Source organism: Lentinula edodes (assembly GCF_021015755.1).
Source record: "Lentinula edodes strain Le(Bin) 0899 ss11 chromosome Unknown C8R40scaffold_23, whole genome shotgun sequence".
NCBI classification, from domain to species: Eukaryota; Fungi; Basidiomycota; class Agaricomycetes; order Agaricales; family Omphalotaceae; genus Lentinula; species Lentinula edodes.
Window position 1 is genome coordinate 519,843 of NW_025764329.1, and position 18,345 is coordinate 538,187.

General features: G+C 46.0%; 6 protein-coding genes and 1 non-coding gene across 7 annotated transcripts; 3 read left to right on the forward strand and 4 right to left on the reverse strand.

The window, feature by feature from the left end:
• The first annotated feature begins 559 nt into the window (after positions 1 to 559).
• Positions 560 to 1,688, forward strand: C8R40DRAFT_349012 (integral membrane protein S linking to the trans Golgi network-domain-containing protein). Its single transcript, XM_046234794.1, has 4 exons — positions 560 to 719; positions 773 to 887; positions 942 to 1,146; positions 1,203 to 1,688. Exons 1-4 carry the CDS (start codon positions 672 to 674, stop codon positions 1,489 to 1,491), a joined length of 657 nt encoding a protein of 218 aa, XP_046085154.1. The 5' UTR covers positions 560 to 671; the 3' UTR covers positions 1,492 to 1,688.
• Positions 1,689 to 4,813: 3,125 nt separating this feature from the next.
• C8R40DRAFT_1171994 (P-loop containing nucleoside triphosphate hydrolase protein) lies at positions 4,814 to 8,097 on the forward strand (the record flags this gene model as incomplete). Its single annotated transcript, XM_046231799.1, has 21 exons — positions 4,814 to 4,879; positions 4,933 to 5,008; positions 5,062 to 5,110; positions 5,163 to 5,184; positions 5,247 to 5,418; positions 5,471 to 5,511; positions 5,564 to 5,619; positions 5,685 to 5,789; positions 5,848 to 5,973; positions 6,036 to 6,049; positions 6,104 to 6,149; positions 6,203 to 6,280; positions 6,340 to 6,387; positions 6,487 to 6,672; positions 6,799 to 7,261; positions 7,313 to 7,360; positions 7,411 to 7,434; positions 7,491 to 7,514; positions 7,579 to 7,602; positions 7,670 to 7,699; positions 7,753 to 8,097. 21 exons carry the CDS (start codon positions 4,814 to 4,816, stop codon positions 8,095 to 8,097), a joined length of 2,043 nt encoding a protein of 680 aa, XP_046085155.1.
• A 349-nt stretch (positions 8,098 to 8,446) lies between these two features.
• Positions 8,447 to 11,889, reverse strand: C8R40DRAFT_1111165 (Dynamin central region-domain-containing protein). The gene is made up of 14 exons (XM_046228346.1): positions 11,866 to 11,889; positions 11,670 to 11,814; positions 11,531 to 11,614; positions 11,443 to 11,474; positions 11,332 to 11,372; positions 10,979 to 11,279; positions 10,850 to 10,929; positions 10,449 to 10,791; positions 10,267 to 10,392; positions 9,852 to 10,214; positions 9,585 to 9,797; positions 9,045 to 9,530; positions 8,675 to 8,994; positions 8,447 to 8,624 (listed from the first exon to the last, which is right to left on the reverse strand). Exons 3-14 carry the CDS (start codon positions 11,586 to 11,588, stop codon positions 8,612 to 8,614), a joined length of 2,376 nt encoding a protein of 791 aa, XP_046085156.1. The 5' UTR covers positions 11,589 to 11,614; positions 11,670 to 11,814; positions 11,866 to 11,889; the 3' UTR covers positions 8,447 to 8,611.
• Positions 11,829 to 13,429, reverse strand: C8R40DRAFT_1111171 (carnitine/acyl carnitine carrier). Its single transcript, XM_046228347.1, has 9 exons — positions 13,371 to 13,429; positions 13,276 to 13,316; positions 13,184 to 13,223; positions 13,008 to 13,129; positions 12,806 to 12,942; positions 12,574 to 12,748; positions 12,373 to 12,520; positions 12,045 to 12,309; positions 11,829 to 11,988 (listed from the first exon to the last, which is right to left on the reverse strand). Exons 1-9 carry the CDS (start codon positions 13,384 to 13,386, stop codon positions 11,925 to 11,927), a joined length of 1,008 nt encoding a protein of 335 aa, XP_046085157.1. The 5' UTR covers positions 13,387 to 13,429; the 3' UTR covers positions 11,829 to 11,924.
• Positions 13,430 to 13,685: 256 nt separating this feature from the next.
• Positions 13,686 to 15,608, reverse strand: C8R40DRAFT_1111176 (alpha/beta-hydrolase). The gene is made up of 8 exons (XM_046228348.1): positions 15,524 to 15,608; positions 14,869 to 15,460; positions 14,794 to 14,814; positions 14,594 to 14,737; positions 14,410 to 14,538; positions 14,232 to 14,362; positions 13,944 to 14,160; positions 13,686 to 13,876 (listed from the first exon to the last, which is right to left on the reverse strand). Exons 2-8 carry the CDS (start codon positions 15,140 to 15,142, stop codon positions 13,827 to 13,829), a joined length of 966 nt encoding a protein of 321 aa, XP_046085158.1. The 5' UTR covers positions 15,143 to 15,460; positions 15,524 to 15,608; the 3' UTR covers positions 13,686 to 13,826.
• A 269-nt stretch (positions 15,609 to 15,877) lies between these two features.
• C8R40DRAFT_t149 lies at positions 15,878 to 15,960 on the forward strand. The gene has a single exon. It is a non-coding gene; the product is annotated as a tRNA-Arg (tRNA).
• On the reverse strand, positions 15,898 to 18,165 carry C8R40DRAFT_1111179 (WD40-repeat-containing domain protein). The gene is made up of 4 exons (XM_046228349.1): positions 17,224 to 18,165; positions 16,943 to 17,168; positions 16,742 to 16,881; positions 15,898 to 16,682 (listed from the first exon to the last, which is right to left on the reverse strand). Exons 1-4 carry the CDS (start codon positions 17,847 to 17,849, stop codon positions 16,148 to 16,150), a joined length of 1,527 nt encoding a protein of 508 aa, XP_046085159.1. The 5' UTR covers positions 17,850 to 18,165; the 3' UTR covers positions 15,898 to 16,147.
• Positions 18,166 to 18,345: the final 180 nt, after the last annotated feature.

Consider the following 18,345-nt stretch of genomic DNA (forward strand, 5'->3'; position numbering starts at 1 on the left):
CTATAGCGCTCTCATACCTGTTCTGATAGAGATTCATGTCACGATATATTGATACTGTTTGCCCAAATGGGCTATTGCGGGAGATGTTGCCACTCACATCCACAGGTGCTTAGGTTTATTTGGATTCGCGAAGGTAAAATTCAAAATTTTACAAGCGCGCAATGTGAAAGTTATCTGATGCAAAAGATAATTTTTATCTTATGGGAAAGATTAACTTTATCTAGAGCAAAAGATTAGCTTTATCTAAAGCAAAAGGTCATATTTTATCTAAAGCAAAAGGTCATCTTTATTCTATGATAAATAGCATATTGATCAAATGGGAAACAAACGGAAAATCAAGCGTCAAATCTAACCATACCTTCCCGTAAATGAGAATTAATGACTGAGGGGAAATCGGCAGTTTGCTTCCAAAATTTCCCTTTATATTTTTCGGCCGGGAAAACTTGGTCCGTCAGTAGTGTGTAGATCCGCAATCATTGGGTATGCTGGGTTCGCTCCGGACCGGGGCTTTCCGGCCTCGGCGCGAGGCTTGGCCCGAAATTTCCTTGAGTTTATGTAACAAAACCAACCAGATGCGAAGAAAAATCCACGACCTGCAGACAATTACATACAACAGGCAATAGCGCTGCTAACTCTATGTATCCACCCATCACTGAACCGGCATATACGATATGACTTCTCAAATATCGAACTGGGATCCTATCCTTCTCATCTCACAGGCAAGTCCCGTTTCGCTCAATCCACAAACTGAAGCTGAATTCTCAGTTGCCAGATTGTTTCAATGCAAACTCTTCATTATATAACATTATCGATCTTCATTCCGCCACTACTTACAGTATTTGCTGAGCCGACATCTCTTGCATATGAAGGAGGTGCCAGTAACATTGGTTCGTCGACTCGACTTTTGTGTCGCATTCTTTGTTTACGAGAACCGAATTTAGGAATGATTATGGACTGGAGAGAAATGGCAGGAAGACCCACAGTTCGGGGTATATATGACAGTGAAAAGTGGGGCTCGTATTCCTGGGCTTGGAGTGGAGGCAGAATATTAGGCTTTACATGGAGAGAAGATCAGCTAAGAGGCGGTATGGATCCCATCCGTGGATGGATCATTGCCTTTTGTTGGATGCTAGCCTGTTCCGCAGAGTACGTCACCTTGTAAGACATTCATGAATGTTTTTTGTACTTATTTTGTCCTTAAGCATTTATTACCTTTACATCCTCGTCCGCCGACCGCGCCTTATCCTCGATTTCGCTATTACTCTTGCCTTCAATCACCTCGTGTTAACAACGTACTATTCATCATCCGTCCCGACGTCAATATTCTTCTGGGCAGTCGTTCTTGCCGGGACAGCTATGACGATCGTTATCGCCGAACAGTTATGTGTCAAGCGAGAGATGAACGAGGGCTTGAATGTTGCTCCTGCTCGCGCACAAGAAGAAGACTTGGATGAAATGGAACTGGGGCAACTCTTACCGAGAAGAGATTAGATTATTCACGTAAGCACGCGTTGTTCTTCATTCGCCATGGTGTTTCTTTGGATCATCAGTGGCCATCCAAATTATTCATTGTATCATATGCGAGGCTTGAGCAATACATCTACGGCTTATATGAATACATCGGACTAGTCCACCCTCCAATCAAATCTGTCTACATCTACATCTTCGAAGGTCGTCTCGAATGTGTCGTGTCTCATCATGAGCAATAAGGGAAGTCTTTCTGTTCGGATCCACAGAGGTATTGACCTTCCAACACTGTACGTTCACCCCTCATGCCTCTTTGATTCGAGTCGCAATTGCCATACTCATTTCGCTTTTACTGAAATGAAGTTCATATCCAGTAACCTTGGGTATCGTTTACCTTTCGGTGTAACGGGACGTGTTCTTGTTTTTCTCCTGTTGTGACGGCGTGTACTTCAATGCTTTGTGTTCTCAATCTTCCAAGAAGTGTAAGTGGTTTCCAGGGTTTAGCCATGGTTAGGAAATTTCTCAAGTCACTGGTGAGCGACTTGTCTGTAGAATAAGCCTTACTTCGACTTACTCCATATGGGGGAATGGTTCCCATCCAAATGCAGACAGATGCAGACTACCTCGAGTCAGTTCGGCCCTGCATTTGAAATTTTCTTTAGTATCCAATCTTGAAGAGACGTGCCCCGCGGCCCTTTCATCTCATGGGAAGTGCTACTACTAGCCAGTCCTAGTTGCAAATATCGACAAATTTCTGCACAATATCGGTTAAATGACCATCTTTCTTCCAAATGCCACGCAATTCGTCGTATTATTCTATCTTATCAAACGTAAGTCGATAGTCTTTCTTCGTGATACAACTTGATACAACCTTCAGGTCAACGGATATTATTATACGAAGGTTTTACCCTGCGCTAATCTTACCATGGATTGGTCGAGTGGTCAATGGACGCAAAGTTTTGTTAAACCGCTGCAGGGCCATCTCATCCGATAGCCACCGGTTAACTATCCTAGTGGCGGGATCTCAAACCAGGTACTAGGTCCAGTTCTATGTCGGGTTGAAGATTGGGGAACATCCGGCGTACACAACCACGCCACAAAAGTATGTACGCAACTTGTACGCCTTATCCGTTTAGTCCCTACTCACAAGTTTTCGTCTGATGTCCTCAATCCTTGTTTTCTGTGTCTCTAGATTTATCTGCAGGATTCGCAGCAATGTTTTCGGGATCTTGTTGGCAACTTCTGATATTTCATATCAATGTTGTGCAAGGGCTTTCTCGCTCACATCACCTGCTTGCTTACATGTTACTGTAAATACAGGATTCGGGATTTAACCTCGCGGGTTTTGGCTCTCATGCAAGGGAAGATGGTAAGTAAGTTTCTTTTTGTTCCTTTGTTATCCCCCAATCTACGCTGAGCGTTCATGGTTTGAATGGATTTTCATTTTACAGTCATAACTTGGTAACTGAAATTGTTGATCAAGAGGTCATCTCGGACCTTTTATCGAGCTAATTCACGATATGGGGCAAGGTTCAGTCATTCTTCGTTCTGGTGGCGGATATGACAACCAGCGTCACAAAGGTGAGTTGGCGTCTATGACGACGAGCGACTATCTACACCCATCCTACCCTTCATGAGCTATCACCAAATGACTCTATATGGTCATAGTAAATAGTGTTTTGTTTTCGGTCCCGGTTGATGCGCAGAAGATCCTTCTTGCAAACAGTTGCGACTCGCGAGGTCCAAGGACGAGTTTTTATTCCACTCTAATGCCTTTTGCTTCGGAAGATCAATTCATATCAGTACCTCATACTCTCCTATACATAGTTCATTCGTCGTTGTCCATTAAAATCTCATTTACATAAGCAGTACACAATGGACATAATAATACTACTACGGCCTTCCATTTTCCTCAAGCGCGGGTTGATCATCGCGAGTACAATATGAAGTGGAAGCTGTGGAAGGGAGGCTGTGGAAAGGAAGAATTATAGCGCATGTGCTTGTGGGAGAGGATTTCAGCGTTCTCCTCTAAGTATTTCAATATTTTCAATCTCAGACCTACTGTGTTGCGGAAAGAACTAGCACTGTACAACTGCCAGCACATCAACAAGCAAGAATATCAACAAGTCTGCACGGTTAAGTAGTCTCTCAGCTCTCAGTAAGTAGTTGTGTGAATATTTCCACGCACTTGTTCACATCAGACGCTTTCATTACTTACAAGGACAGTGCTTACCTGGTGCTTACAGATTTTTTGTCCTTGGTGAAATTCGTAAAAGCACCGCGACGGAACGTCGCTATGTTTTGGGAAGATGTCCGTTTTATGCGGAAGCCTACGTTTCGGTCTGCGGGCCGAGTGTCTTGCGTTTCGTTTGTAGTACATACAAGGAGGCAAGTAAGTTTGTGCAGGCTCAGCATCGTGTTGAGAGATAGTCATCGTCAGTCATCCTCTGCCTTCTCTGAACACCTCTTCACACATGCTCTTGGCGCCTGTTTTTCGCTTAGGCACGGTTTGCTGCGCCTCTATCTATCTGTCTTCATTTGGGTAAGGAGAACCGGAGATCTTCTACTAATTGATGTTCAGTGAACCATTCTTACCGTTTACAAATTTGCAGATACGGATCTGGAAATCAATGATTGTTGTTGGGGAGTCTTGAACCGGGCATCTGGGTTGATGATCTTTCGAAGTGCATGCCAGCCTATGTATACCAGACCAGAATGAGCCAGAAAGGTGTGTCGAGGGCATTTTGACTCATAATTAGAAAAGCTGTTAATTCAACCGATCAATCTACCCCTCACGTGTCCGTTCTACTTCGCGTATTCGCGTTAAGCTTAGGTTATAGCTTGAGGATAACCCAAACGATGGTGAGTAGGAGTAGCTAACGAAATTAGTCCTCAAAGAACATGTATCAGCATGTATCCCGGATTGTCCGGATTGTAAAGATTGGTATCATTGACTTGATGACTCTTCCTGACTCGGCCAATCGTAACATCACTGCGAGACTGACTCTCAGTAGGATTTGTTTGGTACAAGCGGTACGCGATCAGTCTTGCGATCTGGGCGTCCTGCTTTCAGAATCGCGTAAGAATTACTAAATTAGCTGCTCGGAATCCAACTCATACTGACGAACTGTTGACGGAGAAGGGAAAAGTGCATTTCAATAGACGCACCGGGCTGACATCGGAGTGAATACTGAATTAAAGGGACAACTGTAATCTGTAATTGCCGCGGGTGCTTGAGCGCTACTACCCTGAAGAACTGACACGAGGCAATTGATGCGTCCACCCCATATAAGGCGGATGTACACTCTTGTATTGACGTTCCCTCCTTTCGTTATACTCCTCCACCATGAATAGTCTCAAAAATGTATTGTCGCCGCTGTCCATGAATGCTGGCGCTATCCAAGATACACTTGTATGTGGCTTATTTTCATATTCGGACTTCTATCAATCGTGTCGGGCCTACAGAAACTCGTTGTAATTGGGGGTACAGTCGAGACGGCGAGGCGAGCTAGTATGTCTGCGTGGAACGGTTTCGTTGACTGTAGGTCCCTGCCATTATATGTATAATAGACGCGGCTTAAAATTGCCTCTCAGCCTTTTTCCTCACTGCTCACTTCAGTCAAGAAGATTATCCTTACGACTGGTACTTAATATTTTTCAAGTCCTGACGCAAGACTAACGTATCTTGTTCTTAGGTTGATGCACTGGCTTTCTAAAGTACGCCACTCTTTATGGAGCAAGTGAATGACGTTTTTAGCTAATTGGCGCCCGCTGCACAGCAACCTGCCTGGGGCCGCAGCAGGGAGTTTGAGATTACCACTCGTTCTGTAGGTAGACACGGTCTTACCCAAACCACTACCGGGGACTTAGAGGAAGAGGAGGAGGATGACGACGACGATGCGTTGATTCATGGAAGGAAAAAACGTAAAGTGGCGTTCATGCCTAGCGTCGGTAAGTAGATTTCGCACTGCCTCCACGTCTGCGCTCACCATATGAACTCCAGATACCACACACACCATTTATTATCGGGGTCATTGGCTAAGAGTACGTTCCAAAGGAAATGACATGTGCTCGTATCTCATCGGCCTGCTCGCAGATAACTAGGTCTAAAAGGTATCCTGATTATGGCCACAGTGGTTCATTAAAGATCAGGTCCGTATTCCGTGTCCCTCGCTTTCCAAAAAAAACCTTCCAACGATACTCACGATTCTCGGCAGTGTCGTGGCGCGTAACAATGACATTCTCAAGAAACTCGTCCTTGAAGCCAAGCGTGATTACGAAAAGGATGCTGAGCACCGCGTTCATATATTCATGGCCGATACGTGGGTCCACATCTTACGTGTATACATCCCAGTTTATTGAATCCGATATCCCCTTCAGAACCTACGGCTGTTGGAGATGGAACGGCGCCCGCCAAAAGCGGCCAATGAGTTCGATTGTCCTGCAACCGGGTGTGAAGGACATGCTTTTAGCCGACTGTAAAGATTTTCTGTGTTCAGAGGAGTGGTGAGTAGTCTTCCAATATTTGTGAAATGCGACTTACGCGCCTATTATCCTTCTCCGTTTAGGTATGCGGAACGAGGTTCGTGTAAATCTTATGTTGAATATGGGCTTGGGTGACTGATGAGTGTACCAGGCATCCCATTCCGAAGAGGTTATCTTCTTCACGGAGTTCCTGGAAGGTAATACGACTTAAAAAATTCAATTATACGCGTTCTGACCTCCGAATCCGTAGTGGCAAAACTTCTCTCATCCATTCACTCGCCGGTGAACTTGGGCTTGACATTTATGTTGTGTCATTGTCTTCCAAAGGGTCAGTCTTATCTCCGCCTCCTCTAATCGCGCTCCGCGGCTAATGATTGACGTGGTTAGAATGAGCGACAATACTTTGACAACCTTGATGGGGAATGTGCCTTCGAGGTGAGTGTGATTGTTTCCCTTGAGTTCTCCCGCTGTTCCAGCGCTCCTGTACTCTGTATTCACACGTTCATCTGTCCCTCCCCGCTCTTACCGCTGCAGGTGTATATTGCTTTTGGAGGATCTCGATGCTGCTTTCACACGTTCAGTCAGTCGTGATTCAACGTCTACAGGGACACCGAAAGAGGCCACAGCATCCACCGGCGCCACTGAAACCACTGACGGATCAACATTATCTTTGTCGGGGCTTTTGAACAGTTTGGATGGAGTTGCGGCTGCAGAAGGACGGTGAGTTTCCGCTGCTGACCTTTCATCTTACGTTCCATGGTGTTCATATGGGTGTCAACTTTATCTCCTTGAATTACATCTATTCATCCGCCGTCTTCTGTGACTTATTTCTGCATCCCTTCACAGACTTTTGTTTGCAACTACAAACCACATTGAGCGTTTGGATCCGGCTTTGAGTCGACCGGGCCGTATGGATGTGTGGGTTAATTTTACTCATGCCACCAAATGGCAAGCAGAGGGAATCTTCAAGTGCTTCTTCCCCTCACAGCCTGCGAATCCCGTAGCTTCAAATTCTTCCGCCTCTTCATCTTCTAGCTCCGTTGCAACTGTCACGGATGCTTCACAAACGAACCTCCCTATAACAAGGCGTAAATCCGCACATTCAATTCCTCTGCTGACTGAGGAGGAGATATGCACCCTTGCTAAGGCGTTCGCAGATGCCATTCCTGAGGATGAGTTGAGTGTTGCTGCTCTGCAAGGCTATCTCCTTAAAAACAAGACCAGACCACGAGAATGTGTCGAAGAGGTAGCAGAGTGGGTCATTCAAGAGCGTTTGACCAGAGAGAAGCTCAAGAAGGAGAAGGCCGAGGTGTGTCCAGCGAAGTGCTTTTGTTCAACACCCCCTGACTTTCATATATAGAAGGAGGCCAAGGAGAAGAAAGAGGCTGAAGAGAAGGAAAAGAAAGAGGTATGCTTCATTCAGAGTATCCTTTAGCACAGACGCTGACTTACTTATAGAAGGAGGAGAAGGAAGCCAAAGAGGTGAAATTTCACACTGGACCTATCGTACTAAATCATGTACTCAATTAGTCTTGCAGAAAGAGGAAAAGGAAGCCAAAGAGGTGAGATTCCATATTATGATACCCCGAACTTCGTATTAAATGCTGCACTCACATGATCTCACAGAAAGAGGAAAAGGAAGCTAAAGAGGTGAAAGCTCATGTTATAACATACTGATGAACTTCGGACTAAATGCTGGACCCTAACCATGTTACAGAAAGAGGAGAAAGAGAAGGAAGCCAAAGAGGTAAGCGCATGTACGATCAAAGAGTACATTTACTTTAACACCTATTCTGACAGAAACTTGAGCGTAAAGAATCACGTTCTAAGATGAAGAAGGCGCGTTCCGACGTCGCTGCAGCACAGGGTGATTCTTCAATACCCCTTGAGTCCTCATCAAACAATTCAACATCCGCTTCTGGGGCTTCAGAACTCTCTGCAAATGAATCTTCAAGCTCAGAGTCAGAGAACAGCACAGGCATCGATGCAGACACTGAAGAAAGCGTGACGTCTGAAGAAGAGTCAGATAAGGATGGATCAGTTGCAGTCAAGGATGAGACTCAGAAGGAGAAATGGGTTACTGTCTCCCCTCCTCCATCTACTGCATCTCCTACAACTTCCGACACAGAGGTCATCTCCTCCTGAGGATTTGATCAGGATTAACGACGACCGAACGAACTCCAAAATGAGCCTCGCGTGAGGGCCATTCGACCCGGATTCGATCTTGTTTCTTTCTGCCATCCAGTTTGCCTTGTGCTCATTCTCGTTACAGCCCTTTCGGACTGGAGAAGAGGCGATGATCTGCTGCATTTCCTTGAGTGCTGCCTCTGTAACTTCCCCTCCTGGTCGATTGTTTGTGCGTTTGACTCTTTGTTGCCGTGCTACTTGTCTAATATTTGCTATCTATGTACCTCACCTTTTGGATACTGGTTGTGCTGTGTGTACATATATTGTTTCGTGTGAGTAATTAGAAGGCTGAATAGAAAAAAATTGGATTGAATATGAGGTACTGGGAAGAATACCATTATTGCTCATCAGTCCACACTGTTCCCAGTCCCCGATGAGAGAGCCTGGGCCCTAAAAATACACATGAGGTAAATCCAAACACTTACGCAAAGCACCAGAATCGAGTTCGCGGTTGTACATATCGTCAACATCGTCAGACCAAAAAGGTGAATGGTGTATTTTGTTATGTAGTGGATAGACATAAAATTATCGTCAGCTTCCCTTCACATTGACATCCGACAACGTCTTGAAAGCCTCTTTGTAAGCGTCTAATAGTGCTTTTACTCTCGTACGTTCCGCCACCAATGTCTCGTCCTCGTTGAGCATCTCCGCAAAAAGCTCAGGTTTATAAAGCGATGCTACCAATCGGTTCTGCACTTGTTGCGAGGTGTGGTTCACGAGGAAGTGCATTATGGCTTTGGGTACCAGATCCAAGATTGTTTGTCGGACAATGGCGAAGTAAGATGTGATCAGAGAACGAATGAGATTCACTTCCATCTCTTCGCGCATCGTAAGCCGAGATCCGTCGCTGGGTATCTATTTTTGAAAGACTAAGTTCAAGTATGAAGTAAGCGGATGGAACTCACAGCTTCTATATGTCTCCCAAGACTCTTCATATCATACGCCGTGTTATTGCCATCGAGTCCTCGAGCACCGGACATTATTCCAGCAGTAAGGGAAGGATCCTCGCCTGATACGTCCTTTCCAATTGGGATAATTCCGGTTTGCGAGACAGAAGACTGCGACCGATCCGCAGCAACGGAGCTCGGAACAGGTGCAGTGCCATTCTGCCCAAAGAAAAGATTGAGGAAAGTTTCGCGAGCTGAAGGTGGGGAAGATCCTGCAGAGGAATGAGGTCGAGGTGGTTGGGACGGATGGTGAGAAGATATATGTTTGGAGTGCTTTATAACTTTTGATGCTGATGTTCGTGAACGGTCATGAACGGTTGATGACACTGAGCGACTGTCACTTCGAGGAGGAATCGCACTGGTAGAACTAGTGTTATCGTCAGATAAATCGTCTTCCTCGTCGTCAATATGAGCGTGACCATTCAAAGGCTCTGCGGAAGCAGGCTAAAATGGTCGTGAGTGTGAATTTTCAAGTCAAAAGTCGTACAAAAGTCTCACGCGGGGTGGAGGTTGGATTTTGGGCGGTGACTGGGCTTGTGCGGCAGCTATTGCAGATCCAGAGATGAACGCAGGATGGTTAGTGTTAATGTAAGCCGCCTGAATATCGATTAGGCTATGAGTGTAATCTGATGTCGGACCCAGGCGTTCTCGCAGAAGGTCAGAGACCACATCGATGATTTGAGCATGTAATCGAGGGAATCTTTGCAGTTCCTGAAGAAACTAAGGTCAGTCTTACGAAAGGGTTACTTGATCAATCAAACTCACAACGCTTGAACAGTTGTGGCAAATCTTGACCAGCTCTTCGTATACTAGCTCTACACATCGTAGGCTCGGTGCCTCGAGGAGCTTGATTTGCGGTTTGACCAGCAGGTCAAAGGCAACTTCTGGAACGAATAAACTTGGACGAGGACCTGTGGAATTTCGTATCGCAGTTCGTATATCCTGGTTATCAAGGTTTTGGGTCGCGTGGAGGCTCAGCAGCGCATTTCCGAAAACGTCATTGAATATGTAGTATATTCTCGCGCCCCCTGATAATTCTTTTGTCGAGATGTCGACGTTCGTTCCCTCAATGGACGATATGAAGTCTCGCGCAAACTGGGTCATTAACCGAAGTATTAACCCTCCTTGCTAGAAGAGTGTCAGCTCCTCCGTCATAAGTAAATGATTCACGATTATGAACCTGATTCTTGTCTCCATAGACAGCTGCATCTCCAAAGGAGTTGAGCTCTTGCTGCGCTTGACCCATCAGGGTGTTAAGCCGAGCTTTCATGTCGGGTAATTTGTCTCGGATATGATTCATCAGGACCTGCAGGAAAACGCAATGGAATGGGCATTGACGCGCACAGAAGAGATCTGCCGAACCTTGTTCAACGTCTGCGCCAAATACTTCGTGCCATTCTTGTGAGCAATATTTCGATAAGCCGGATGGTTTTTGAAGAACTCAGTTTCGGACTCTAACGCGTCTGACATACTCTTTGCTGAGTTGATATCCTGCTGGCTACGGTTGACCACGCCAATAAAGCCGAGTTTCAAAGGATAGACACGCCCGGTCAAGATATCGAGCGCGTTTGTGCCAGCATCCATTAAATCAAGCTTTGTCAAGACACCAATCGTACGCCGTCCCTGAGGATCAACGCTACGAGCTAATTTCAACGATTCCGAATTGGCGAGATCCACATTAGCTGGGGATACAGCAAGTATCACACTGGGTGATGTCGAAGGTCAATAACGGAATGATAGGGTAAAAGCTAGTCCACCCGCACCTATTGGCCTTCGAGATGTATTCTGAAACTAAATTTCGGATTTGGCGTTCGATGTCGCTAGGCTGATCTCCAACCGGAATCTGCGGGTGTGTAGATCATTGATTAAGGCGCAATCAATTCGAAACGTACCTTTGTTAGCCCAGGGAGATCTACCAACGTCAAATCCAACACGTTTGGGCTGTATATCCTCAAGGATATTGGGAGCTTGCTAATTCCTTTGTTCTGCCCTGCCACTCTGAATGTCTCCTGTTCAATTTCTTTCCGAATTTCTTCAAAGTCGGTAAATTTCTTGTCGAGATGAAGAAATTGACCCCATTCAGTATACGGTGGTGGATTGTCCTCCGGGACAGACGAGTGAATGAGTTGAAGAACCAGCGGTCTACGTGTCACGATTCCGGATCCACGAGGAAGAAAATCTCGCCCGACAATACTAGATAATGAAAAATGAATGAAACATAACTACAGTTATGTTATGGACGCACGTCTCGAGTACACTGGACTTTCCGGCTGACTGGCTACCAACCTATAATCAAGATGGGCGAGATATAGAGTGTATAGAATGTATACAAGCACATAACAATCGAAACACGTACCACCACGAGTTGGGGCATGTCGAGTTCCCCTCCTGCGTCATTGTCATATATAAGCTTTCAGAGATTTCTGCAATTACGAGGGGCTAACCAAGATTGTGGAAGGTGTCCTGTAGCTTATTGACTACATTGATAAGGTCTGAGTCCATTTTCAAAATGATCCCCAATACCCTTGCTGCAAAGAAAGATTACTGTCGAAAGGAGAGCGCGTAAACGTTCAAATCGCGTACCGGTTGTCAGGAAATGTGCTTAGGTAATCTAGGCGCTAACTGACATGCCGAAGCAACGCGAGCTTCGGCAAATAGATGACGAGCTCGGCATTGAATTTACCCACACTCTACCACAATGATACCGCATTTTCAATCTTTCCCGATGCTACATTTTTATCAGTTGTTATTACTATGATAAATTATGAAAATACGGTACTGGTATGTGATTGTACATGATGATATCATCTATAACACTGTGCTCTATGCCTATTTCCTTTAAGACAATGCATGAGCAACAGCCTCGAATGTTGCAAATGTAGCCATATTAACAGGGATCGCACTAACTCCGAACTACTAGTCAAGTCTTACTTTTCATCTCGATGAATATTTACTTACCGGATTAGAGTGGGTGAAAGCCCTCGAAAGAACACCGGCATTCCTTCGCTGCGGTAGGAGTTCACAATTGTAGACCAAGTCGTGCGGTATGGGTGATGTGAACTCGGCGTAGCTTTCGTTGAATACATTTGAGACAAACCCAGGTGAGATGCAGGCGACGATGTCAAGAGAGGTCGGATTGAAGCTGATTGCGTTAAGTGAGGGCTCTCGGTCCCTTGTATCCGCGTCTTCACCACATCGAATGGGAAGGTGAACATCCAACCAGCTAGAGCATAATCAGTGGATAGAGACCGATTTCAAAACCTAAAGGGAGGTCAGGTTAGCTCACCGACCCCAGCTACCGCTCCCGCGGTCAGCAATGTCGTCCACGAAGATACATTTGGCTGATGATCAAATTCATGCACAACGAGCGACGTCTCAGACGAACGAGCCGTAGATGATGCACGTGAATTCAAGTACCTGCAAGTTGCTTCGTACTGAGGAGATAATTTAGCTTGTATTTCATTGCACGTTGGCGTGAAATGCGTACAGCCCAGAAATAAGCACCATATCCGGAATCTCTAAGGATTGTTGACGTTCCGCCTCGGTACAGACCGCGAACACCGGAACGTTTAAAGATATCCCAGGCCACCTGTTTAGCACTTGTTGGAGTAACCAGCGACTGTTGTCGGATCTTGATGAGTTCTGTTGGGGTAGTGATGATACTAGATTCTTATGAAGGTCAATAAACTGATCAAACATGAGAGAAAGCATAACCTCACGAAGATATGACACCGCATCCTGCACCTGCTAAGGCAATTTGCGACATTGTAGGCATGGAACCGCCATTATTGAGCTGGATACTCAGAAGAAAACGATAGGAAGCGAAAACAAGGCCATTCATAAGGGCAACTGCAGCCTAAATTTCGAATATCACTTTATCAATAATATCAAAAGGCAAACAATGTACGCATGGAGACTTACGAGCGGAGATGTAATCCCTTTGAACAGACCTACAAATCTCTCTTCCCGAACAATTGTTGTAAACGCATTCATAGTTGACGAGTATCTCTGCGCGAATTCCGGGTTCTGGAAGCGGACTTTCACTGCAAATCACCAGTTCAATGAGTGCTTTAGAAGTAAGTTGTACTATTTCTCGCCTGTGTCGAACGGAAACCCAACCACGAGACTAGCAGCTCCCTAGGACAGGCAAATGTTAGCAATGGTGTGGTAGAAACGCGAGATTACTCACTCCGATCGTGCCAGCGACGAAATCTACTGTTGGATTGGGTTCTACGTGTAAGAGATGATGGATCAGAATATCCCATTATGTGTGGTCTTTCCTACCTTGGCTCTCATTCATGATGGTGGTAAGAATGAGAGAGGATGTCTAATCTAATTCTCAAAGTTCTGTTAGTATTACGGCCGGAGCATATGTCGGCGGGACGCGTTCGTTTTCCGATCGCGTTACGCGTTGTGTGGCGTCTTCTGTCGCGCTCAGCATTTGCTTGCAATAAGGTGCTAAACCCAGTCGTAGATGTTCCATATAGTTCGTCGCCACCGATTAATCAAAGTTCTGTTGAACCAAATGAGAATGTTATGCACATTTCGGTTACTCCGAAATGTAATGATTAATGTCAACATTCAGTGTTCAGAGTGAAATTTCCTGATTATTCTATCGAGCGGAATTTATTCTACTTCTGGTGACTTGTAAAGAACGTCGTATGCACCCAGGTGGCATGTATATAAATAGAATAGCTATCTACTATCAAGAGATATCAACCATCCGAGTCCAAGTAACAGTTATGCAGGGCAAGCAGATGCTCCGAAAGAGATATCGTCAAAGTACGGACCTATCGGAGAGATCAATTCAGAATAAGTCTTGTTTACTACTAGGTAAACCAGAGATGAACCACATACCTAGGTGGTTCGCTACACTTGCGTCTAGAATATCGTTACCCGTAGAGCAGTTCTCGTTGTCCTGTCCTGGGCACGCAATAATACCGGTCGCTTGGCCATTTGAATCAACACCGGTGATATGGAATTCATTAGAAGGATGAACAAAGCCAAGGAATTCAGGCGGAACAGTAGGGACGGGATCGTTCTGGTTCGTGATGTGGGAAAGCGTGTTACCGAGCTATGTATAAGTATGTGAATATTGAGAATGGATTTCGGGAAATTGGAGGAACAGTATGGAACAGTACATACACTAGAGTCAACGAAATCAGCCCACGCTTGATCGCCGACTCGAGGGAGTCCGAACACCGATGTTGTCAGTTGGACAGATGGATCTAGGTTTTCCTTAAGGAACATTGCATCAAGAGTCGCAACAGCAGCACCTAGTTGAGTAAGCTTTGATTCCAATGAAACGTCGCGCACAGCGTACCCAGAGAATGCCCAGTAACTAGAACATTAGTCGCATTCTTTGTGGAAAGACCATTCTGGACTCCTGCCAATACGCCGTCTGCAGTACGCTCAAAAGTTTGCTGGAAACCATCGTGTACCTGTATACCTTCTGCAGAGAGTATCAGTATCAGTATCATTCCCAAATACCTGTAACAGGAACTCACTCCCATCCGCAGCAGTAAATCTTGTAGTATTGAGATCAACCAGCCCGAATTTCGCGTCATTCAAGATGGACAACAGATTGTTGGGATCCGTCCCTTGGTGCGCGACGACAATGGTATTCGTTGACGGATCATGAGCGATGAAGTCTGGATATAAGGTTTGTTCAAGTCCTGCAACTTGTCCGAACCGAGGTAAAACTCACACATCGGGATAGTCCCATCATCTACAATGGGACCTCGTCAGTTGATGAGAGCTCTTCAAAGGGAAAACAACATACTTCCTCCGACTTGGAATACATCGATATCTGATCCGAGAGCATCACAAGGGGAACCGCACTGGAAGCTTTGGACTGCATCACTAGAGCAGTAAGCTACACGCGAAAAAAGAGCAGGTCGTAAGAAGTCGGAAGTAACAGTGTCGTTGGATACGGCAGTAGTGGAAGCAGAATTGTCGCTTGAGCCAAAACCAAAGAGGGGCGCAGCCAAAGAGAGCTTGGAGGTAAGCAGGCCAGTCGATAAGAATATAGAAACGAAATATCTATGGCTGAGCATGATACGAAATGGCTTTGGTTTAATGGTCCTTGTACTCAAGCGGCACGAAAGAAGAAGAAAAAAACAAGGTAAGGCGCGGCCTAACGGAAGAAGAAGGGAACGAGCAGGAAAGGAAAGCGAAGGAACAATGTTTTGAAGGGGAAGGACATAGGTTTACCAGGTTCCTTATATGCTGTCCGAGCCCATGAAGATCATTATCCACGAGATGTGTATGTACATACAACATATGTATGAAGCATAATCAAAGCTATTCAGGTCCTGACAAAGGCCAAGCGACATGATTGTATGAGCTTGAGAATCGAGATAGGCTGAAATAGGCTGCAATATGTCTCATTGATGCAGCGACAACCAGTGGTGACAACGATCATCATCAATACTTACATACATTTTCGCTCAACTGGCCTATTTCGGCAGGGCACATTGGCACAGAGTCTCCTGAATCCTGATTGTACCAGAACGAAATGATGCGCATGGCGCCATGGCTTCCGGATGGCTTCCTAGAGACCCATTGTTGAGGTATCTTGCAACGAATCATCCAAACGAGGGCAGCTTCTGATATTGCTCGATTAAACGCATTAACGAAGTTGCTATTTGAAAGTTCGGAATCTGAACATTCCTTATGCAACCTGGCTGAGGGAAGAAGAGCTATAAAGAACTTAGAAAGCAATGAAGATGGAGTGATCATGTACATGCTGATGTTAGAGATACCATCAGGAGTACCACTTGCCATTGTAAGGCTACCTGGCGCAATGGTAGCGCGTTTGGCTTCGATTGCTGGACGTACCAAAAGGTTGCAGGTTCGAGTCCTGCGGTGGTCAAATGTTGTTCTTTTTTGTTTGTTTGTTTATGAGGATGCTTTTTGTAAGGATTTTCGACTTGGGCCGAAGTAACCTACATACGAGAGTCAAGTACACGCACATCTCCAACGCGATTCATTTCAGTCAGGAGGCCTAAATCATAACAAACAAATTGCAATTTGAGCACATTAGACTTAGATATGTACGTTCAACAGTCGAGCACAGGTCCCATATTCCTGTCTTCCTCCATCCTTAATCGCTCCTTTTCCTTCTCCCTCTCTCTGTCCCTCTCCACCTCCCACTCCTCCCTCGGCTTCAAGCTCCAAAACTCCATGATCGTCCTCCCCTGCCTCTTACACATGATCACACAAACCTCCGCCCCGGGTCCATACGCCACCTTCCACACACTCTCACTCGGCTCACTCAAATCCCTCACATAATTTCCCGTCTGCGTCTCAAACAGCCTTACCCGACCGTCGTTCCCACCCGTAACGAGGAACCGGTGGTCGAATTGGAGCGCAGTCACGGAAGAATCATGCGCGGCTATGCGGTGGAGAACTTGGAATTGGGTGTACTGATGGTGTTGAGGTTTATATTGTTGAGAACAGGGATGGCTCGAGTTTGATGACGGTAAGGAGAACATGATGACGCGCCCGTCAGATCCACCTGTGGCGAGCATTGTGGGGGAGAGTTGAAGCTGGCACACGAGGGCTGTATGACCTTGGAGAGTGGCTTTACATTCTCTGGAAGATAAGTCGAGCATTAGGATATCAAGCCCTATCGATAGTACGTAGTCGCTTACCCAGTCTCAGCATCCCATACTCGAACAGTGGTGTCCAACCCTCCTGAAGCTATCCGAACTCCATCGAACGCGACTGAGTATATTTGATGCAAGTGTCCTCGAAGCACATGTATGCATTCGCCTGTGTCTACATCCCAGAGCTATTGGGACAACAATCGAAAATTGTTAGGAAAAGAAATAATTGAAAATGAATATACTTACTCGACACGTATGGTCATAGCTCCCGCTAACGACACGATTACCACAAACGTCCAAGCATCTAACGCTGGCCGTATGTCCAGCAAGTATTCGTAACGGACGACCTCGTTGGACGTCCCAGACTCGGAGTGTATTATCCCTACTCCCGGACACGGCTATGGGTCGATTGTGCAGGACCTTGATGCACCGGATGGTGGAAGTGTGACCACGGAGAACATAGATACAATACCTGCAATGATAATAATTGAGGAACGAGAATCTAGCGAAGGAAGTAGCGAACGCACCCAGATCGAATATCCCATACACGAACAGATTTATCACATCCACCGCTTACTACCAAGGCGCCTGGTTGACCCCATCCTTCTGACGATCCTGATACTCCGCTGGGTTTACCTGGATATCGAGATCGTTGCCTACTGCTATCGTCTGGGCCACCTTCAATATCCATGTTATGATCATCCACTTCCGCATCTTCGTCGAACACATCGCAACCGCTACGCTGTTCCCAATCTTGATCGCCCCAGTCTCCTCTCTCCTTTTCTTCTTCGTACTTGATGTTATCCGCATCATTGCTGTCGTTATCAGGATTCAGACCGAGCGCGATCCTCAATGACGACGGGACAAACTGATGGAGTGGAGGATCCGCACCTGCGGCGTTGGCGTTCGCATTGGGGTGATTTGTCGTAGGTCCGCCGATAGTCCAGTCAGGCAAATTGGAATGGATCATGTCGATATCGCCTTCGCTGCGTCGAGATCGGGCTTCAGGACGGCGATGGGTCGAAGAGAGATTGTCTTCCTCTATCTCCTCTCCCTTCCCTGAAGGGAAAGCATCCCTCCTCTTTCGTCTCTTCCCATTCTTCGTTGCACCACCGCCGTCTGGGAATTTGCTGACGCGACCAGGTCCATCCATATAGCCACCCTTATGTACCAAACATACTGCCCACACACCCAGTTCATGTCCCACAAGCGTTCGAGCGAGCACTCCGGTGCGCGCGCTGAACACATGTATTCGGCAATTTGCGAGGCCAACGACGACCCAGTCTTCATCTAGCGCTAGAGATGTGACGACACCGCTCTCTGGGTTATTTGAGCTTGAGGGAATCTTGTGAGCACGAAGGAGATGTCCACCATTATGCCAATTCTGCACTGCGGGGACATAATTGAGATGAGTATGGTTGAGAGTATATGTAGAATAGAACGTACTGATTGAATAGGAATACTTAAAATATTCCCGAAATGAAAGTCCAGGAGAAAAGCTGAGTGTGGGATGCGATGTAGACCGATTCCGTAACAACGTCAGTGGCTGTTGGTTGATTTCCTCATCCATATGTTCATCGTCTGTTGCCAAAGGCATCTTCCCTTTACCTCTCCTACGATTTCTACTACCAATGTTGGTCTGGGGCTCA